This window comes from Grus americana, chromosome 23 (assembly GCF_028858705.1).
Source record: "Grus americana isolate bGruAme1 chromosome 23, bGruAme1.mat, whole genome shotgun sequence".
In the NCBI taxonomy this organism is placed as follows: domain Eukaryota; kingdom Metazoa; phylum Chordata; class Aves; order Gruiformes; family Gruidae; genus Grus; species Grus americana.
The window spans coordinates 640,516-660,522 of NC_072874.1; the positions used below are offsets into that span (position 1 = coordinate 640,516).

The 20,007-nt window shown below is 61.9% G+C and overlaps 1 protein-coding gene across 31 annotated transcripts in view; it reads right to left on the reverse strand.

Moving 5' to 3' along the window:
• The window catches only part of MACF1 (microtubule actin crosslinking factor 1), a 144,171-nt gene that overhangs the window by 115,098 nt on the left and 9,066 nt on the right, over window positions 1-20,007 (reverse strand). Inside the window, exon 1 of one of the 31 annotated variants that reach the window (XM_054802246.1) lies at window positions 11,618-11,742. The exons of 29 other annotated variants lie outside the window; for them this stretch is intronic. In XM_054802246.1, coding sequence (XP_054658221.1) covers window positions 11,618-11,669 — 52 coding nt within the window. In that variant the 5' untranslated portion in view covers window positions 11,670-11,742. Of the gene's footprint in view, window positions 1-11,617; window positions 11,743-20,007 lie in introns of those variants that run through there. One more of the 31 variants, XM_054802243.1, reaches the window with a different exon arrangement.

Below are 20,007 nucleotides of genomic sequence, written 5' to 3' on the forward strand. Positions count from 1 at the left end.
AGCGTCGCCGGGACGGGGCCAAGGGAGATTTGGGAGCTCGGGGAAGGGGCGGGTAGAGGGAGAAAGCGAGCGTCAGGCCGGCTCAAACATCTTTCCTCAGCGTTCCCTCGGCCAAACTTCATCCCCCCCCCACTCCGGGGGCACAGACGTCATCTCCTCAATTTCCATTCCCAGCCCCGCTGCGGCTCCGGCGGCCGCGGCGAAGGGGGGATCGGCGGGAGCAGCTGCTGCGCCGGCACCACCGCAACACCCCGCTCCTCACGGGGGGCTCGGGAGCCGCACAAACCCCCCCCCAGCTGTGGGTGACAGCCAGCAGCCCAGCCCAGGGTCCCCTGCCCGCAGACTGCCCGGCGATGCTGACACACTGAGGGCAGGCAGGATCGAGGGGGGAGCGGCTGGGAGATGCGGGCAGCGCTTCGGTAGCGTTCGAGTGGCAGCAGGCAGCTGCCTGCTGGGACTCAGGACCCCGTGCTGGACCCAGCACCAGTCTGCTCGCAGGAAACCCTCTGCCCAGCAGCAGGGGCAAAAGCGAAGGCAGCCGAACTTTGGCTTCTGGGAGTCAGGTACCCCAAGCACGTTGCCCTCGCCCTCCCTGGATGCCCAGAGATAACCGTATTAACTCCAGGACACCCCCAGAGCCCACGGGGAAATACCCACAAAAGATGCTCTAACAGCAAAGGCAAAGGTTCATCCTCCTCCCAGCCCTTCCTGCAGCCAGGAGCCCTGCTCGCCGCCACCGTCGCGTCGTGCGCCGTGAGACTTTGCAGCCCAACCCCGTTTATTAACGGGCAGTTTCGCTTCTTTTCAGAGCCATTTCCGGCAGCAGAGATACAGAAACAGCACAGGGAAACCGAGAGCGGCAAGCCCTGCCGCGGCACGACTGTTATATCCCCCGGCCCGTTTGCCACCGTAACCACAGGCAAACCGGGCAGGGAGGTTCCTTACAAAGCCCGTTTTGCTTCCTGAGCCCATCATGTGCCGGGTGCTCCTGGCAGCTCCTGGAGGGAAGAAACTTGCTCTTAGATAGCAAGTTGTACAGAATGAAACGCTCGTTTTTTGCCTTTACCTTCCCAGAAGGGCTCAGACAAGAGCAGTCTGTTCTGCTGCCAGCGCTCACAGCAGAGGGGAAAAGCGTTAAGGGGAGGACAGCACACCGCAGCCTGGCCGCAGACCTGTGAAACCGCAGCCCGGCTCAGGCTTTGCTCACGGAGAGAGCTGGGAGCCCAGGCTCGTACGTGGCCAGCACCGGGTCAGTCGCCATCCGGCAGCACCGGCTCTGCAGCATGGGGCGGTGAAACCACACGAGATCTGGGGCGTCAACCAGATGCAAGCAGAGATTTGTGTTATATTTATAACCCCTGAGCAGCTCTCCAAACCCAACAGCCACAAGCTGGCCAGGCCCACCAAGAAAACCGTATCAAGTAAAACGTGACGGACCCAAACGTTGCACCGCTCCACGGGGGACCTGCACCACCCGCGACCTCCTAACGCCGCTCGGGCTAATGCGAGACGGGCGATAGAAAACAGAGAGAGTTACCCCGGGGCTCGGCGCTGTTGCAATGTATTTTCCAGAGCTTCAGCCCTGCCTGGATGAAAAATATCCCAGCATAGTTTTCATCTAAAGCAATCTGCTTTCTGTTAAGGCAGGGGAAGCGTTGCAGAGTAACGACCTGCCGGCAGGCACGAGGCCACCATAAATGGCCCCGCGGTTCGGCCCCGAGTGGGGCAGTTAGTGCCCTGCAAAGCAGACGGCGGCGGCGGCGGCTGGGATGTGCCGGGGAAAAGGCTCCGGGAAGCAGGAGCTAGTTTTCCCCATCCCCTCACCCCAGCTGCACCCATGGGTGCTCAGCCGCTCCTGTGCTTCCTGGGTGCTGTATGCACAGAGGGGCCAATAAAACGCACGGAGCGCTGCCAGCTGCTCCAGCCGGACAAGCCTTCAGGCAACAGAAACTCTTCAAATACATGTATAAATATATATATAATCATATAGAACTATTTACCTTTAGATATATAAATAACGTACATTTCAATACATACAAACACATCCCTCCCCTGCCCCAGGAACACCAGTGGTCCCCCACTCCACCCCACTGGGGTTCACGTGGTTCCCCCCTTTCCTTCCCGCGCTCGGCACAGCCCAGCCCGGCCGCCTCTCGCCGCTGCAGGAAGCCGATAACGGCGGCAGCAGACACGGGGCGCAGGGAGCCAACGGCAGGTTTCGGGGTGACCCACCGGGGCTCTGGGAGCCACCCAGCCCCGGATGCAGCCGCCAGCACCCCCTGCTCACGGGGGGGGGGGGGGGGGGGGGGGGGAAGCAGCCTGAGGCCTCCCCCTCTCCCCGGAAACCGCCCCATGCACCCGAAACACAAACAGCTCGGTTTAGCTCCTTGCAAGGCGGCTTTTGCAGCTTCAACTGTCGCCTCGGCCCAGAAAGGAAAGGGGTGGGGAGAGGACGCGTATCTCCTGCCTTCACAGGAATTTGGGGAGCGGCGAGGCTGTGCCCCCTCGCGGGGGGGGGGTCCCCACCTTGCAGGGCACCCCCCTGTTTCATGGGGTGCCCTGTGCAGCATTTTACAGCCCCGTGCATCACCCAAACCGGTGTTACCCCCATCGCTGCCCCCTGTCCCCCCCACCAGCGCCCTGCCTGGGTTTTAGGGGACCCCACGGGTCAGCTCTGGGGACGGGAGCTGCCCCAGCCCCCCCCCTCGCTCCAGCCGCGCCTCTCGCCCAGAGCTGAGTCACGCCTGGCTCCGGCCAAGCGTCTCGTGGGGCCGATCCCCCCCCCGCCATGCGCCTCCCCGGTGAGTAATGCTCAGCCGCCGCGGCCGCCGGCTCCGGCATCTCCTTATATGACTGGGGAAGCTGCCGGGCCGCGGCGCAGGGCGCAGCCAACGCTTCCCTCGGCGGGGAGGCACCCCGGCATGGGGGTGGGCGATGCCACGGGGATGCTCCTGCGTCCCGGGGGGGCCGTGGCCTCGTGGGATGCAGCGGAGGCCCCACGGGCTCCGGGCAGGCACACGTGTCCCAGCCCCGGGAGGTGACAGCCAGGTGGCACTGTGGAAACGCCGAAGCTGGGCGTTGGGGATGGCGGCCAGAGCCAGAGCGGGAACCCGGCAGCACCACACCTGGGTGAAGCATCTCTCCAGGCCTCTGCCTGTGCCCATGGCAGACGGGGGTCCCGGCCAGCGCCCCCAGCCAAGCCCCCCAAAGTCCCCCCCATCACCTGCAGCAGGCGCTGCCGGACGTGGAAACGGCCGTAGGCACAGCGGGGACCCTGCGCGCTTTTACAGAGGGGGGGTGTCTCTGCACCCAACAAACAGTGGGGTCACCCCACACCTGGCAGGGGACACCCCGCTCCCTGCAGCAGGGAAAAGTGCCCATCCGGCACCGGTGCTGAGCACACACAAACTTGTGACTGCAGTACAGGGCCCGGACTTCCTGCTGTGTTTCCTCTGCGACCCTTTCCCCTTTCTGTTGTTTTTTCCTCCTTTCTGGGAGCCTTAAGGGCAAATCTCGGTCACTTATGGAAGCGGCTGAGAACTGCCAAGGAGGGGAAGGAGACTCCAGGTTCTGGAGCAGGGATGCCCCAGGTAAGTCGCAGACACACGTCACCCGCTGCTCCCCGGCAGCAGGTCCTGCTCCAGCGCAGGGCGAGGGGCCCGGCTTGGCTCTGGCCTCCGTGGGGACTGGATGGGGGGCACAGCGCTCGAGCAAAGCCACTGTGCCCCTCACCCTGAGCCGGGGGGACCGAGTGCATGCCCCACGCTCAGCCACGGTTGTTTCTCCCCGGACCACAATTTCCCCCCACACACAAAACCCAGAGCTTGGCTAAGCACGCGGCATTGTGCCCTCCTTGCTAACAACGGCAAACGCTGCTGCGGACAGACAGACAGCTCAGCAAGACGCATCCCCGGCTGCTGAGCACATCCACACGTGCCGGCGCATCCCCTCCTGCCGGCAAGCACGGGCAGGGCCCTGCCGGGGCGCGGGGGCTCGCTCCACCCTGCCCGCGGCGCCAGGAGCCATGGGAAAGGAAAGCAAGAACAAAGATGACGTTTCTTGTGATCTGGGCTATTAAAAAACAAGGTGGAACGAGGCAGGTCGCTGCTCCCAGTGCTGCCCAGCGCATCCCTGCGGGACGAGCTCCTCACCTTTGACTAAAAAACCTCTCGTCTTGCCAGTGAATCACCCGCCCGTACGTGTGCGGGCAGAGCCGCCGATCCCCTCGCCATCCGGCGGGCCCCGACGCCGTGCCCTGCCCCGCACGCCTCCGGCTCCTGGCAGAGCAGGCGCATTCCCCACATTAAACATTTCCTTCTGGCTTTCATCATGCCGAAGTGGCCGTAGCTCTGCCAAGAAGGACAGGGACAAGTCTGCAGGCTCCCACACCAGCCCCTCGGCATTGACACTGAACTCCGGGGCTGCAAAAGGTCAAAAAAAAAAAAAAAAAATTGGGACTATGAAACCTCCCAGGGGGCAACGCTCCTCGTGGCTCTGGAAAAAACAACCTCCTCAACACTGTTTTTTGTGCAAATAGGGGGTTTGGCCCAGGAGAAGTGTCTGTGCGAGGGCTGAGGCTCCAAGTGCCCCCAATGTTTGTACAGGGTGCTCAAGCTGGGCTTACCTGTAACGACCGGGGCAGCACCATCCAGCCCAGGGTTCAGGGGCCGTCCTGTACTCGCCCCCCCCAGACCAGTACCTGCACCGAGAGGGCAGCACAAGTGAATATTTAACTGCAGATCTCTCGGCAGAGGAGCTGCCCAGGCTGCCAAAGGTCGGCTGGACACGGCAAAGCAAGGGGAGAGGGAAGGGGGCTGAACACGGGGAGCCTCGGACCCCCCACTGCCATCAGCGGTAAAATCTGAGCTCCAAGGAACCACAGAAAGGAAGCGCTGATAATAAAAGCAGAGATGTTCCCCTTTCCAGCAGACGTCTGGGCACCAAAATAAGAATTATATCTTAAAAAAACCCACCCTACTTCCCTTCCCATGGCAGAGCTGCCTCCCTGCAGCCGGTGCTGCTTCGGGGTGGCGGGTGGGACGCAGGACAGGACCCCGAGGATCACCTCACTGCTGGGAGGCGGAGGGCAGAGATAAGATGGTTCAAGGGAAGGCTGGAAGCAAACATCATTCCTACCGGTTTTCATTCTACAAAGCAAACAGCCGAGCTGGAACCGCCACCTGCTCACAGTTTAATCATTCCCCAGCAGCGTGGCTCAGCATCAACTTCTGCTCCGGGGCAGGAGTGGAAATCCCCCCGCACACCAGCAGTTACGGGGTCTACAGGAATGCGACATCCAAACTGGGGCTGCCCAAGGGGACCGACTCAGATAGGATGCACGGAGCCCACAGGAGGACCCAAGGCCTCCAGAAACTCTGAAATGACCCAAAAGGAGACCGTTTCCCTCTGCAGCACCAGCGGGGAGGTGTGCTTGCCCGGCCCCCCGCAGCTCTGCGGGAAGGAGAGCAGCCGGTGATCCCCAGGGCACCGCATGGAGCTCCAGCCTCCTTTTCTTGGTAGGGTTTGCTTTTTGGTGCCCCAGATTGAGCACCCTTCCCAGGGGTGTCCGTAGCAGCCAGCACTGCTGGCCCTGGTGCCCCCAGCGCAGGCAGAGTGCCCACCCCTCCACGCATCCGCTAAAGTGACCCAAGACACCCCCCCCCCCCCCAACACGGGGCATTGCTGAACCACGTGCACGCAACGCCGTCCCAGACACGTCTCATTCAGACCCTCTCCAACACCGCCCCAGCTCTTTAACCCTCCCTCAGCAGGAAACAAAGTGCATCACGCTGAAGAGGTGGCGAGGGTGACGTCACCGCTTCTTTCCCAGCGCTAAAAACCTCCATCAATCCGCCCGCCCGGCAGCCTCCCCAGATGACTGCTGAGGGCCGTTGGGTTTTTGCTGACACAGCGGTTCAGGCCGTGTCATTATTTCATCACTTCTCAGAAGCCTCCCCTGGTTTGTCACCCCTCCGAGGACGCCAGCAGGGAGCCATACCACGCTTGCTCATTAAATGATACCATGAAACTCACAGCCATGCACCCCGGGCTCCAGGAAAGCGATGAACACCACTGAGCTGGCATCGACTCGGTGGCATCGCCCTGCAAAGAAAGGGAAGGAGGGAGCAGGGGACAGGCAGTGGCCGGGTACCGGGGCACAGATAAAAGCTGCACGTCGGGAGGCAGACAGCCAAGCGGCAAGGGCAGCTCTCAATGCACGCGGAGCTGCTGAGCAAGAGGGAGGAGGTGAAGGCGGTACTGGAGGCGAGGAGGATGGGGATGCACGGGGGGGAGGAACAGCAAAGGTCTCCCGGCAGAAAACATTCCTGCTTTTTGGGAGTGAGCGGCACCGTCCCAGGTCTGGGCGCGGAGGAAGGCTTGCTCGCACACCCACGTGCAAGAGGACACACAGGTCTGCACGCTTTCCCAGGGGCCTGTGCTGACACGGTGAGGTGGCTCCTTTCCCAGGCCGGGGGAGGAGGAGGAAGGCGATGCCATCTCCGGGTCCCTCCCTGCCCCTCCGGCCACAGGGACAAGGCTGCACACCTCCACGGAGCCGCTGTCTCCACGGCTGGGTAAACACCCGCTCCGTAATTCCCAGCACGTCCCGCTGGCACCTCAGCAGAGAGAAAGCCGTGCAAAACCAAACCAAAATAAAACACGCCAGAAAAAGCCCCACCATGAGATTCGAGGCAGCCCCAGCGAAGGCGAGCAGCAGAGCCCTGTGCCAGAGAGCAGCCCAAGCCCTGGCCGCATCCTGCACCCACTCCCACCGCCTGCACAGGGGCTGAGCACCCGTAAACACCCCAAGTCCTGGAAAAATCCCCTGAATGAAGTCCCAGGCCCCAGTGCTTCTCGGAGGAGCCCGACCCCACAGCGGGGCAGCCAGTCGGGATACGGAGCTGCACCCCGGCACAGCGGAGCCCTGGGAGGGACCACGGGCAGCCGGGTCGGGGCCGTGGCGGTGGGACGGTCCTGAGCTGCTCAAGGCCAAGCTTTGCACTTCCCACAACAGCGGCTTAGGGAGCAGGAAAGCCGGGGGGCGGAGGGATCGCTGGCATCAAAACTCCTTTTCTACAGGCTAACAAAAGGCCCGGTGTCTCCGCAAAGAGGCTTGTTATTCCAACGCCAACCAAAGGCTGCCTGGCAGCCCGAGAAATAGGAAAACGTTAGGCTAGTGGGAACTGGCTGCGCTTTGTCTGGGGTGCGCTGTGTTTGCACAGGCTCCACGCAGCAGCTCACAGCGCGGGGGCATCAGGGACGGGCTCTTCCTGACCGGGCGGCCCAGGGAACCCCCCCCCGCCGGTGCTGGACCCCCTCGCCTCGCTCCCTGCAAATAGCGACGCAAAGCAGCAAGAGAAAAGGCAAGGGGAGCTCGCAGCCCAACGTGCCGGTAGGAAGCCGCGTCCCCCACTTCTGCTGCCTTCGGCCCCCTGGCTGCGCCCCGTAACGCAGCCCAGGGTTTGCCTCACCACACCGCAAACACGAGGACAGCTGGCGGACCTGCACCCCCCCAGCCTGCTCGGGACAGGAGCCGTGCAAAGGCCCCTCTTAGAAATGGCGGCTGAAGAGAAGCAAGCAGCCGATTCTCTTGTTTCCCCCCGCAAATGGAGGGCAGGCAGGCAGCCTTGAGCCCTGATCTCATTAGATGTCCCAAACTAAGCAGCATGAAACCTGATTAGCGCCGTGTGGGAGGTGGGAGAAGGGGCGGCAGTCTGCTCTGTCAGCCAGCCCCAGCACCCGCCGACCAAAGATGGGGGGGTCCCGGCACCCTGGGGAAGTCAGGGCTGGGGAGCAGGGCACCCAGAGCTCCACACACACAGCACCCTGTGCCTGCCCAGGATCTGGATGTGGCCCTGGTCCCTGCTCACTTGTCCGGAGCGTGAACATCCCTGGGGATGGTGCCCGCGGGCTCAGCCAGGGCTTTTCTCATGGCTGCACTGTGCTCCGAAGTGATGCTTCACCCCAGCTGCTGCTGCCAGCTCCTGGCCGGACCAGCCTCGGCGTGCAGCAGCAGAGAGGAATTTGGGATTAAAAACAACCCAAACCAAACAGGGGAAGGCAGGAGCCTGAAACCTCTGTTCCCTAGAGACCCGCTCTCCTGCAGAGAAACTTAATCCCCATTAAAACACAAATGAAATAATCCAGTTGCTAACATTTCTCTGCCTGCTTCGTTCCAGCACCTGCGCAGCACCAGATCTGCTGGATCCCACCAGCCTGGCCCAAGCCCCTCAGGTGCTCTCGGAGTGCTCAGTTGGACATTTCCGGAGCAAAAACCATCTCTGGCACCACGAGCACTGTGGTGGGAGAGCCGTAAATCGGCGGGGATCCTCAGTTAGGGCACAGCCCACGAGCCCCCCCCAGCCAGCCGTGCTCCCCAGGGGACACCTCGTGGGGTGGCTGTGCCGGAGGAGAGGTGCCCACCCTTTCCCGGGAGCAACTGGCCGCATCCTCCTCCCTGGCACGGGGACATGGGGCCAGGACAGCCACACGCTGGAAGAACCGAAACCCAGCGGGGCCTCCGCCCGCAGCGGCCAGGGCAGATGGTGGCCCCGGATCTCTTATCACCCCCGGCCACCTTGGGTGGCCCCGGCTGCTCCTCGGGGAAGCCATCACATGATGGGACGAAAGCAAACGGCGACGGCGGCGCACAGGGACGAGCCACAGCACCGCTCCGGTACCAGCCCCACCAGGATGCTGCTCCTGCCTCCTGCTCTGACCCCCCACCCCAGCACATCACATCTAAAAACCCCTCTGTTTCAATATCAGAAACCCAGCAGAGCTGGGCACACGCAGAGGCGTTAGGAAGAAGCACGGACCCACTCGTGGCTGCCTGGTCATGGGGAAAATCTGAGCCCGGTTCCCCTAGGGAAAACACACGGCAGTGACGAGGTCAGATGAAGCCAGATTAGCCGGCGTGCACAGGAGAAGGCCGAGAAGATGCTGGATTTCATCTGGCTGCCAAGTAAACAACAAAGTTCTCAGAAAATGAAACCAGCCGTCCTCGTGCCACTGGTAAAATTAACCCAGCAATAAATTTGTAATCAAATGGGTTTCCTGAGCCGAGCCCAAGGCTCTTGTCACCTCAGGGCTGTGACAGCCGCTGCCCCGGGAAACCCGAGATGGAGACTGTGCAGAAAAGCCGGGTGACCCCGAACCCACCGGGACAGCTGCTGTTGGGGCAGGGTCCATCCCGGAGCAGCATCCTTTGTCCCCAGCACGGATCCGGCAGAGCCTCCCAGCTCCATCACGGGGACCGGGATGCTCTCCAAGCCCTTCGCCCGGAGCCCGCGGGGCTGACAGCGATGGATGCTGGCACCGTGCCGGGGGTCAGGGGCCTGGACTTACACACACGGGCATTTACATATGAAATGCTCCCAGCTCCAATATCCGCTGCTGCCTCCACCTCCCTGGGGAGATGAATAGAGATGGGGGGAGACAAGGAGGCAGCAGCAAAGAAACCTCTCCGGCAATAAAACCTTCCTTTCCTCCAGCTCTGTCCAGCCCTGCAGCTCAAGGGCAGGCTGGCTGGGGCTGCTCTCAGCGCTGAAGAGCACACTTAGCTACGCGGCAAATGCCAAACCACGACAGCGAGGGACACGGCATGGCAGAGCTAACCGTAACCGCCTGCAAAGGTGGGCACCCCTTCTGTGCTCAAATGCCACGGGGAAGCACCCCAACAGTGTGAAAGGGGTGGCTGTGCCCACTCAAAGAGCCGTCTCACCTCCCACGAGCATGCCCTGCCCACAACGCGGTTTCCCCTCTCTCCCTGCCTGCACCACTTTCTGAATTAAAGCTGCAAAGGGCTGCGGTAAAGGCAGCTGGTGACAGCCAGTGAGTCGGCATCACTCAGGCTAGAGGCAGCAAAACAGACCAAAAACTACAGATTTGGCTTTTGGGGGATTCACCGCCCATGTTTTCGCATTCCCATTACAGACTCGCAAGAGTGGGGAGAGAAAACGCGCCGGGATGCAGGAGGCAGCGCAGGCGGGCAGCGCTCCCGGCAGGGCTCTGGGCAGCACCTGGAGAGGGGAAGGCTGCCAGATCAGCTCCTGCAACCAGTCACCTTGTAAATGCTATTAATAATGTCAGCTCGGCTCCTCGCACCTCGTTCTCGCAGGCAGGAGGAGAATTTGCCGAGTTGCAGCTGGAGACGGAGCCCGAACTCCCCCACGCCAGCGTGGGGACTTTAGCAGCGGCTCCAAAACGCAGAGGGGGGTCGCTGGCACCCAAGCCCAGCGCCTGCCCGTGCTCCGGCTGCCGAGGGGCTGCAGATTGGGGGGGACAAGTGCGGCTGTGGGACAGAGCCAGCCACCACCCCCGGCACGCCCAGCCAGCACACGGTGACTGGGGGCTCCTTTTACATTGATTCCCAGTGCCAGCTGCAGCGAGGCTCAGGAAAAATTTATGACGGACACCGCGCCAGCATAAGAAAGTGAATTATGTTACTCCTGGACACGATAACTCAGGGCAGCTGTCAGCCACAGAGCTGCGGGATTAACCCTTCGCGTCAGCCCCGGCAGCGGCACGGGAGGGTGGGGAGGCTGCCAGCCCGCAGGGTGACGACTCCCTTGGCTCCCTGCTAAATTAAACATTGAATTGATTCACCTTTGTTATACAGCGGGATCAGCTGGTGAAGCCCAGCTGTGCCGAGGCAGTGCTGTAAAAAGGGACAAGTCAATAAAAGTGTTATTAGATGACAGGCGATGGCATCCCAGGTGCCTTCTGCTTTCCTCTCCACCCTCCTTCCAGCAGGCAAATCCCAACAGTCTCTACAGCAGGATGAGGCTGGCTGGGAATCCTGGAGGAAAAAGCTTCTCTGACAGCAGGGAGGTGAAAAAAAAGAAAGAAACAAACAGGGAAAGAGCAAGGGAAGCATCCCCTCCTGCTGCAGCCAGAGCGCCAGGTAAATCGAGCTGCTGTCCCGCCGCCCCTGCGCCCGCAGCCCGGGCTCGCTGCCTGCAGCAGCGGGGACAACAGCCGCCGGCCTCCAGCCACCTGCCAGGGGCTGGCCCGGCACGATCCGGTGTCACAGCCGCCTCTCCGGGGACAGCCTGCGAGGCGGGAGAGGGCAGAGCAGCAGCAAAGAGGTTTGGAAAGGAGGGAAAAAAAAAAAAAAAAAAAAAAAAAGCATCGATCTGCACACGGGTGCCACTGTGCACCCACGGCCAGTGGGACCCACGCAGGCAAAAACACCGTCACCAGATCAGCCCCCGGCCCGCGGGAGCGGCAGCTGGCTCCATTCCCTTCAGCAGGATTTTGAGCTCAATTTCTTTTCCAGTGGTTATCTGCAGAGCAGCTTCCCCTGCCTCCCTGCGCTACTTACGGGGCTGGGTTACTGCTGCCCCAGCGCTCGCTTTGTGCCCAGACACACCGCTCGAAATCCAAATAAAAGACAAAAGAGGGAAATGGAGCGGAGCCATGGAGAGCACCACCCCCTCCCGGCTGCCTCCACGGGAAGCCGGCGACTCCTCGACGTCCCGGGGGACTCGATTTGCCTCGATGGGCGATGGATGGCAGATGGTCAGGCTCTGCTGGAGCCCTTGGAGGCGGCGATGCTGGAGCAGCTCAGCCTGTCTCCATGCTGCACATCCACGCCGCGGAGGGCGAGAAATACCTTTCAGGGTGCCGAGTCCATCCAGGAACTTCTTGTACTTCTCCAAGTTCATTTTCCAGACGAGCTCACCCTGCCCTTCAGCAGGGTGACATCGAGGTGCCCACAAGCCCCAGTCGCCGTCACCAGCTCCGCAGCCCCGCCGCCATCGCCCTTTGACCACCCGCAAGCCCGGCTGCGGCACGGCCCTCGTGTTTCCTTATTTGATGAAGCGCATTAAAACCTCCCATGACCGAGGCCACCCCCCTTTTTTGCAAATGAGCCCAGCGCTAACAGCAAGTGCCCTGCACCATCAGGGCTCCCGGCATCCCTTACCCCCCCCCACGCCGGAGGTTTCAGGGATTGTATGTCCCGGGGATATTTCCAGCAAAGAGCACGTTCGAGGGAATTGGGAGGGGAAGGAGAAAAAAAAAAACCCAACCAGCTTTAAGACTTGCAGGCAGAGGACGGGGAAAACGCAGACAGTGGGCAGAGCGCAGGGTCCTCGTGGGAAAAGCCAACCTGGTGACTCTGCCACCAGCGTGGGAGAAGACACCAGAAAATTGCCATGAAGTGTTGGAATAAAGGGCCAGGTGAGACCCAGGAGCAGGTGGGGGCCGGATCCCTCCTGCTCTTGCCCCTGCTGCTCGCCATGTGCTCACCCTGCACCGGCAGCGAGGTGCTCACGAAGCCAAAAAGGAGATTTACTGGTTTTAAAGGTTTTTTTGGCAGCAGGAGCCAGCCCAACATGATACAAGGGGATCCAAGCACCTGCCCCGCTCATCACTGCCCTTCGGCAGGACTGGTGTCCGTTGGGCACGTCCCTGGGTTTCCATCAAATCAAATAATAACTAACATCACCACCATTACGTGTTGAAATGCGCGTGCCAGGGGCAGATCACGCTCTCCCTGTGTCACCCCGCTGCCTCTTCACAAAGATCCCAGCGATTGAGCAAGACCCACCGCACGGTGCGGGATCTGCCCACCCGGGCTTTGGCACGGCCGGCACCTCCCGGCAGAGCCCTCCTGGCACACCCGCGTGGAGTTTGAGCTGCTGGAGGGAGAGGAGAGAAACCAGAGTGCGGATCTGCTGCAGGAGCCAAATCGCCCCCCAGAAACCAGGGATGGCAGCTCCTCACATCTCGGCGAGGAGACTCCCCTTGTCCATGGGCACCGGCACATGAATCCCCGGCTCCTTCACCGCGTGCTGGGGGAGCGGATCCACCCGTCCCCAAAGCAAGCAGCATCCCATGGCAATGGCCCACATTATCCACAAAAACATTAATCAAACCTTTTTGCTCATCCAAGCGACCCCGGAGGGGGACACAGGGCCCAGCTCCTCTGCAGACAGATGGACAGACACCCACCTCCCTGGGGACAGACGTGCACCGGCAGTATCGCTTTCCTTCGCGAGCGGAGCAAACCCCGCAGGCCAGTTGCCGCCTGTGCCCCCGACAGCTGTCTGCCCAGGAACCGGGGAGCCAAAACAGCTCCGGGACCTCCGAGGGGGAAACGTGGGGAGGTGGCAAGGTGCGTCCCCCCCACCGCCCCCCGTGCTCCAACTACACCGGGGACCTCTGCACCACCCGCACCCACCGCCGGGCTCGGGTGGGATGGAGGTGACACCCAGAGGACCCGCTGCCATCAAAGGGAGCTGCCCAAACCCCGGGGGACGTGTGGGTCCGCAGCAGTCAGGACGGGCGTCTGTTCGTCCCGGCGAAAGGGAGCCGATCCGATCACCAGCGAGCGGCCACACGGAACAGCCCGGCTGTGCCGGCCTCCACCGAGGATTCACCGCAGCACTGGTTGGCGGCCGCCGGCGGCAGCCCTCGCCTGCCAGCACACCGTAGCCCGACTGCCGCCCCGGCATCGCAGGGCCACTCCTGCGGACACCCCCCCACGCCTCCCGGCGGAGCCGGGAGCAGAGTGAAGTCGTTGTGAGAAGCCAAGTTGTCACCACTAAAAATAGCACAATGGAATTTTCCTCTAAAGAAAAAAAAACACAGAAAAAAAGGAAAAGAAAAAACCCAACACTTTCTTGCTGACAAAGGAAGTGAGGAACAGCCCTGTGGAAGGGGCGCAGGGGTCTCCATCTCCTTGGCCCCCCGCGCCAGGAACTGGCCTCACGTGGGCACGGAGGGCAGAGCCCAGCACGGGGGAGCGGGCAGCGCTGCCAACACCCCCCGCTTCATTTATCTCCATCCTCCCCTTCCCAGCAAGGAGGGGAGACCAGGCACCGCCAGGACGGCCACCGGCCATGGCAAGCAGGCAGCCGCTCTGAAGTTACAGCAGCAGGAGGGAGAGGCGGCTGCCCCAGGCGAGCCCTGGCCCCCCCAGCACCCCGACTCTCCCTCCAGCGCCCACCGTGGCTTTGTACCTCCAGGGTGATAAGGGCACCCCCACGCTTGCAGGGGGTTCAGTGCCTCACTCCTGCCCCACTCCCTAACGTGCCATTAACGCCAAAGCAGGTCAGCGGAGTGGGAAGGCAGCCCCACACCCGCCGGGCCCCCCAAACCCCTGGGTGATGGGGAGAAGGGCGCTTCCCTCCTCCCACCCCAAGGGGATTAAGGGGAAGCAGGTCTGATGCCGCCAGACTCCATCCACAAGCATCCCGGCTCCCTCTCGCCATCGGGAACGCCAGGAATTCCTGGCGCAGGGAGGATCGCTCCAGCTGGCTAGATCAGCGCCCCGGGGCCGGGGGGAATTGGGGGGAGCTCCCGGGACGGCCACCGCACACCCGGCCGGCTGAGGAATCCCAGCATCTCCCAGCCCGGCAACTGCCCTCCACAGCAAGAACGAGAAGCATCCCAAACAGCCGGCGAGGATGAAATATCTCCACGTGCAGCGTCTGGAGCCGCCTGCAATAAAACCTCCAGCGCCGTGGCTGTCCCCGCCGCCCTCACCCTGGGGCAGTGCCCCAAGGGGGGGGTTTGCTCCCCGATGTGCACGCAAGTGGGGGAAACAGTGGGGGACCAGGCTGCCCTTCCCCACCATCACCAGCAGCGGGCTAGAGGCCGTTCACACCGTGCCAAGGATGTTGGCAGAGCCAGGGTGCCGACGCGTGACCCGCAGCAGGAGCAAGCCCAGGGTGTGGGATGCATTCATTGTAGGAGAGCCTCGCCGGCACGGCTGCATCATCACTGCCCCAGAGGGGACACAGCGATGGCCACGGCCACACCAGCTGTCCCCAGCATCACTCATAGCGGTCCTCGTATCAAGTGAGCGATGCTCGAACCAGGGAGGTGGTGCAGGGGCTGCTAATTCATGCTAATTAGCTGGCAGGGCAGCTGCCGGCAGCATGTGCAGTGTGGGACCGCGGGGCTGGGAGACAGCCTGGCCCTGCTTTGCATGGAAAGAAGTCGCTCCCGCTGGATAGTTTTACCAGGACGGCTCTTGTAGCAAAACTGCCCAAGGTCAATGCGAATCTTACTGCCACGGGAGCCCTTGTATACAGTTTCCTGCAGGGAAAAATAAGCTGCTGGCAAAAGCACTTCTGAAAGGCCACCGTGGACCCGAACAGCGATTAATAAAAACCAGGACAGAAGTTACACCCTTATTTGACACAACCAGAAGTCAGCACAAACATCCCACCGGGACTGAAGCTGAGGTGCAGCTCCACGGTCACGCAGAAGTGGGGCAGCAAGGGCAGAGCAAGGGGTTGGGAGCAGAACAGGGAGAGGAGAAGACTCATGTGGGTGCTGTAGAGGTGTAAAACCCAGCATCCGTCACCCGTGGGAGGCTGGCAAAGCTTCCCCAGCATTGGTAAAAAAATGCTTGGTCCGAGCAGAGGAGGGCAGGGAGAGCAGGCAGCCACTGCAAGCGGCACAGGCACAGCGCCAGCCCCGTGGCCTGCACCGGACGGCTTGGACTCGCCGGAGGGAAAGAGGGTCCAACAGGAAATGAAAAATGGAAATGCAGCATGTCATGCGCAGGGAAACAACAAAAAAACCATGATTGTACTCTCGCAGCACCCAGCCAGCGGCCCTGAACTCGCCGGTCCAGATCGGTGATAAACCGGGGGGTGACGGGGGGCACTGCTGGCGCTGCAAGGACCAGGCATGAACACAAGACGCTCGTTGCAGACAAACTCGTCTCAGTGCTGCCGGTACCCATGGATACGGGCTCCCATCGGCACGGTCAGAGCCTGCTCCGACGGTCCATCCCGCCAGCCCTCCTGCCAGGATCAGCATCCCACTTCTCACTCCAAATCTCCCAAGCCATCTTGCCCAACAGCCCTCCCCACCTCCCTGCTTCCAGGAATCGCTGGGCTTATCTGACCCAGAGGCAGGGCACACATCTCAGATCACATCCAAGGACTCAGTTTACCATGTTCACAGCCAGACGTACACCAAATCTGATCACCCAGCCTCCCAGCCCCACCACACATCTCAGGAAGCTGATGCTGGAGGATCCCCCTCTCCCCAGCCTCTACACCGGGTGGGATCCATCCAGACACAAAAAAACCCACGACATGAGCTTGGAAATGAAACTTTCTGGCTTATTAACACAAGCATCCTTTGCATGCTTTACAAAAGCTGCCGTGCAGGGGACCTCCTCGGTGGTTTCCATCTCCAAGCTGGAGGCTGTTAGAACCCCCCCAAACCCCGGCAGCGGGCCCAGCCCCTCCAGACAAGGGCAGTGCTGAGATGTTAAATCCAGAGCTTCCAGCAAGCCCAAAGAAAGAGCATCTGGAAGGAGAAGGGGGAGCTCGAGGTCAGCGTCCAGCAGGGATGCCGCAAGCCTGGCCGCTTGGGACGGGGACTGCCCAGGCAGGGGACCACGCTGCCGGCAGGGCCAGCACCCGCAGGCAGCAGGCAAAACCTGCCGGGAAGCGGCTCTCCTCCCCGTGCCGCGCAGACCAGCACCCTGCCTCCACCCCCTGCTCTCCCACCGCCACCCAGCAGCGGCTCCGCTGGTTCCCACCCCACCCGCAGACTCCGACAGGATGGGAGAGGCACAAGCAACCGGTCGGGGTGCGGAGAGGAGCCGGTTTGTAGGTCCTGCCCACGGGCCCACGAAGGCTGGCTCCGCACCGCCGTGCCGGGCAGGGGGGCACGTCGTGGGTGACAGCAACCGCCAGCCACAGAAATTAGGGCTGCCGTCCTGGTCCCGGGTGTGCCATCGCACCCACCGCTGCACCACCTCGCCCCGCAGGCAGCGATTGCCTCATCTGCCCTGGAAAACTCAGCTGGCCTTGGCAGGATCCATCCACGGAGCAGAGCTTCCCAAGGCAGCGACACCCAGGGTACGGCCGAGCCGCAGGGAAGAGCGTGGAAGGGCTGGATTTGTGCTCAGGAGAGTGGTCCCACCCCAACGAGCGCAGCCCCAAGGAAACATCGTCCCCCGGGGTGAGCAGAGCCTGCACCAGGCATCAGCCAGCCCTGCCCACACTCCCCATCGCGGCCGCGCATCAGAGGCTGCTCATGGAAACCCATCCCCGGGGAACAGTAATGAGAATGTATTTGTGCTCCTTTCCAGAGAAAGGACAGATTCAAACCGACACTGCCCCGGTCACCCCCGTCAAACCGCAGACACCGCAATGCTGAAGGCTGAGCGGTCGCAAATCCCACCCCGGGTGCCGACTCTGCTCCCCAGCACCCACCCGACACGGCTGCCCTTGGCCCAGCCTTGGGTGGGATCGAAGCACCGTCCAAAACCTTCCTTCCAGGGCGTCCCTGGCCGAGCAGAGCCCCAGGAGGAGCCGCACGGCTTCCCAGCGCTGCCCCGTGCGTCCTCCCCGCTGCCCCACGCCTGTCCAGCCCCCGTGCTCCAGCCGGCGGCGAAACACTGCCCCGTGCAGGAACCGCCTCGGCCACAGCAGCCGGCCTGAGCCCACAGCCCCGGGAAGGGCTCCCGGCCACTTCGTGCAGGAGAGATGGGGCAAAAAATGGCTTTATCAGGGCAGCCCCAGCACAGAGCAGCTTCTTCACACCCACCCCGAGCTCGGGTACAGCCTCTCCCTGCACGGGGACAGGAGAAACTGCTTCCACAGCCTGGATTTATCTGTTTCAGTTGCATATAAAGGGACTTATCACCCTGGTATTCAAACAATGGGGTTAAGACCCTTTAAATTTAAATAAAACTTCTTTTTCTACTTCCATCTGGGAGGTTTTGTGCCGCTGGCATCAGCCATGGTATGTCCAGAGCAGTCTAAACTTAGCTGACACAAGCTAGACGAGCCTGGAAAGGAGGTTGGCCAGAAACCAGCAGACGGAGGTCAAAGACTCCAGTCTCGCCCCAAAGCGTGAGCCGGGAAGGAAAAGGCTCCGACGGGAACGCGTGCAGGCAGTGCTGAGAAGAGGAGCGAGAGAACAGCGCGAACCCTTTCCGAACGCTCGGCTCGGCAGCGAGCTGGCCGCTGAAACGAGATCAAAGCACTCGGTGCCGGCACTGTACACTGTCGGGAGCCATGCCACATCCTGGTGCCCGTGCCAGAGAGGTACCACGGATGCCGCCACCTTGCACGGGCACCCACCGTCCCAGCCTCCCTGGGGGCTTTTCTCTCCGGACCAGAAGCACGTGGAAATGAGGAGCAGCCCACAGCCCCAGGACCTGCGAGCAGGGCTCAGCCATGGTCCCGGTTCATCAGCGGGGCGCCGGCACGACGACGGCAATTGCAAATGCTTCCACTGATTTTGTGAGCGGGGATGCCAGCGGGCTGGGGGGAGGCACGCGCCTCTCGGCGAGGCCAGCCCAGCCCAGGAGGCACCGTCGGGTGCTTGGGATGGCGATGACTCCACCGCGAAGGCAGCAGAAAGCCGGCCGGGTGTGGCGGGGTGGATCCTCTCACCTGAGAAACCACCAACTTCATTTCCCTGTTAGCCAAAACAAACACAAGCAAAACAGCATCTTCCACCGCGCACTCGGGCTCCACCTCGGACACCGGGGTCCGGCCATCCCTGCAGGCAGCCCAAGGCTCCTGCCACCTTCTTAAGCCCCCCTCGATCTCTGGTCCGCCCGTCCCCTACCAGGGAAGCCAGCAACTCCCATGTGCATCCCAAAAAAAAAATAATCAGCATTCTCCAGTCCGATGGTGGAAAGCCCCGTGGCTTCCAGCCCAGCTTTCCCCCACGCTTGCTCAAGCCAGGGACTGTCCGCTCCGACGGCGGCCCTCAGCCACCCTCTTCCCGGCTGATGAAGAGGAAGAAGGGCTTCCTGCCCCCGGTGAGGAATCACCGCCACGTCGCCGGTCCCGTCAGCGCTCTCACAGACCGCAGAGGCCTCAGCATCACTCAGGAACGATGTTTATGTTTGTGGGATGAAATCCCGGCGGCAGTGGCCCCGTGTCAGGAGGTGGCCACATGCTGCCAGGCTGGCACAGCCACTCGGCTGCAACAACCGGGCACCCATGGCAAGGGGTCTTCAAGCCCTAGGGTCCAGACACCTCTACTGGTATTTCTTATAGCAGAAAACAAGGGAGGAGAAAAAAAAAAAAAAAAAACCCAAAGAGTTTCTGCACAGATGGGCATGGCCAGGACTGCTGCCCACCACCAGGAAGGCTCCAGTCCCACGAGGAGGGGTCCAACACGCTCTGGTTCATTTATACAAGCGTCCCACACCTCTTCTGCCCGCCCCGGGCTCTCCTCCAGTCCCTGGGAAGGTTGTCCCCTCCCTAACAGGAGTCAGGTCAGGCAGACAAGGTGACAAGCCATCCCGTGGTGTCCCAGTCCAAACAAGCCAGGCCACGTGCCGGGCACCACGGAGCGGGCAGAGACAGCACCGGGGGTGGGAAAGGGCTTCTCTGACCCTACAGCTCCAGGTTTCTACCCGCAATCACAAAAAGGGTTAATTATCGAAAAGAAAGGATTTCACCAAGATTGATTAGTTAATGTTTACAGTGCTCTGAACAGGGAAAGCGTGACCTGTGCTCTGAGCAGAGCCTGGCAGTGCTGCCTGCACCCTTGCGCTGCCTACACCCCCGGGGGCTGCTGCAGCGTGGAGCCATGTGCGGGCTCTTGCTTCCTGAGGGGACAGTGAGGGTCAGCATCCTCCAAAACACGATGGGAGGTATGCGCCGTGGGAACCCAGAGCAGCCCTCGGACGCTGAGCCCCACTCGGCATGCCGTGCGCCCGTGGGAGGACGGACCAGGGCTTCCCTTCCTGCCCAGACCCCTCTGACTGGCAGCAGCATCCAGAGGGGCCCCCAAAAGCTGTGCTGTCACCTCCTGCGCTGCTGCCATCATTCTCACCAGCACCTGCGGCAGCAGCTCTGCACGTCCCAGCATGTGCTGCAGCACCGCGATCCAGCGATGAGGCAAGAGGGGCTGGAAGCCGCTCCGTGCCGTGCCTCCCCGGCGCAGCCCTGGGAAACTGGCCCACTGGCTTTCAGCTGGGCCGGACTGGTGAAGGTCTTGGCGCTAGAGACCTTCCAGCTGCCGGGCACCGTTCGGGACAGCACAGCCCGGTGGGTACTG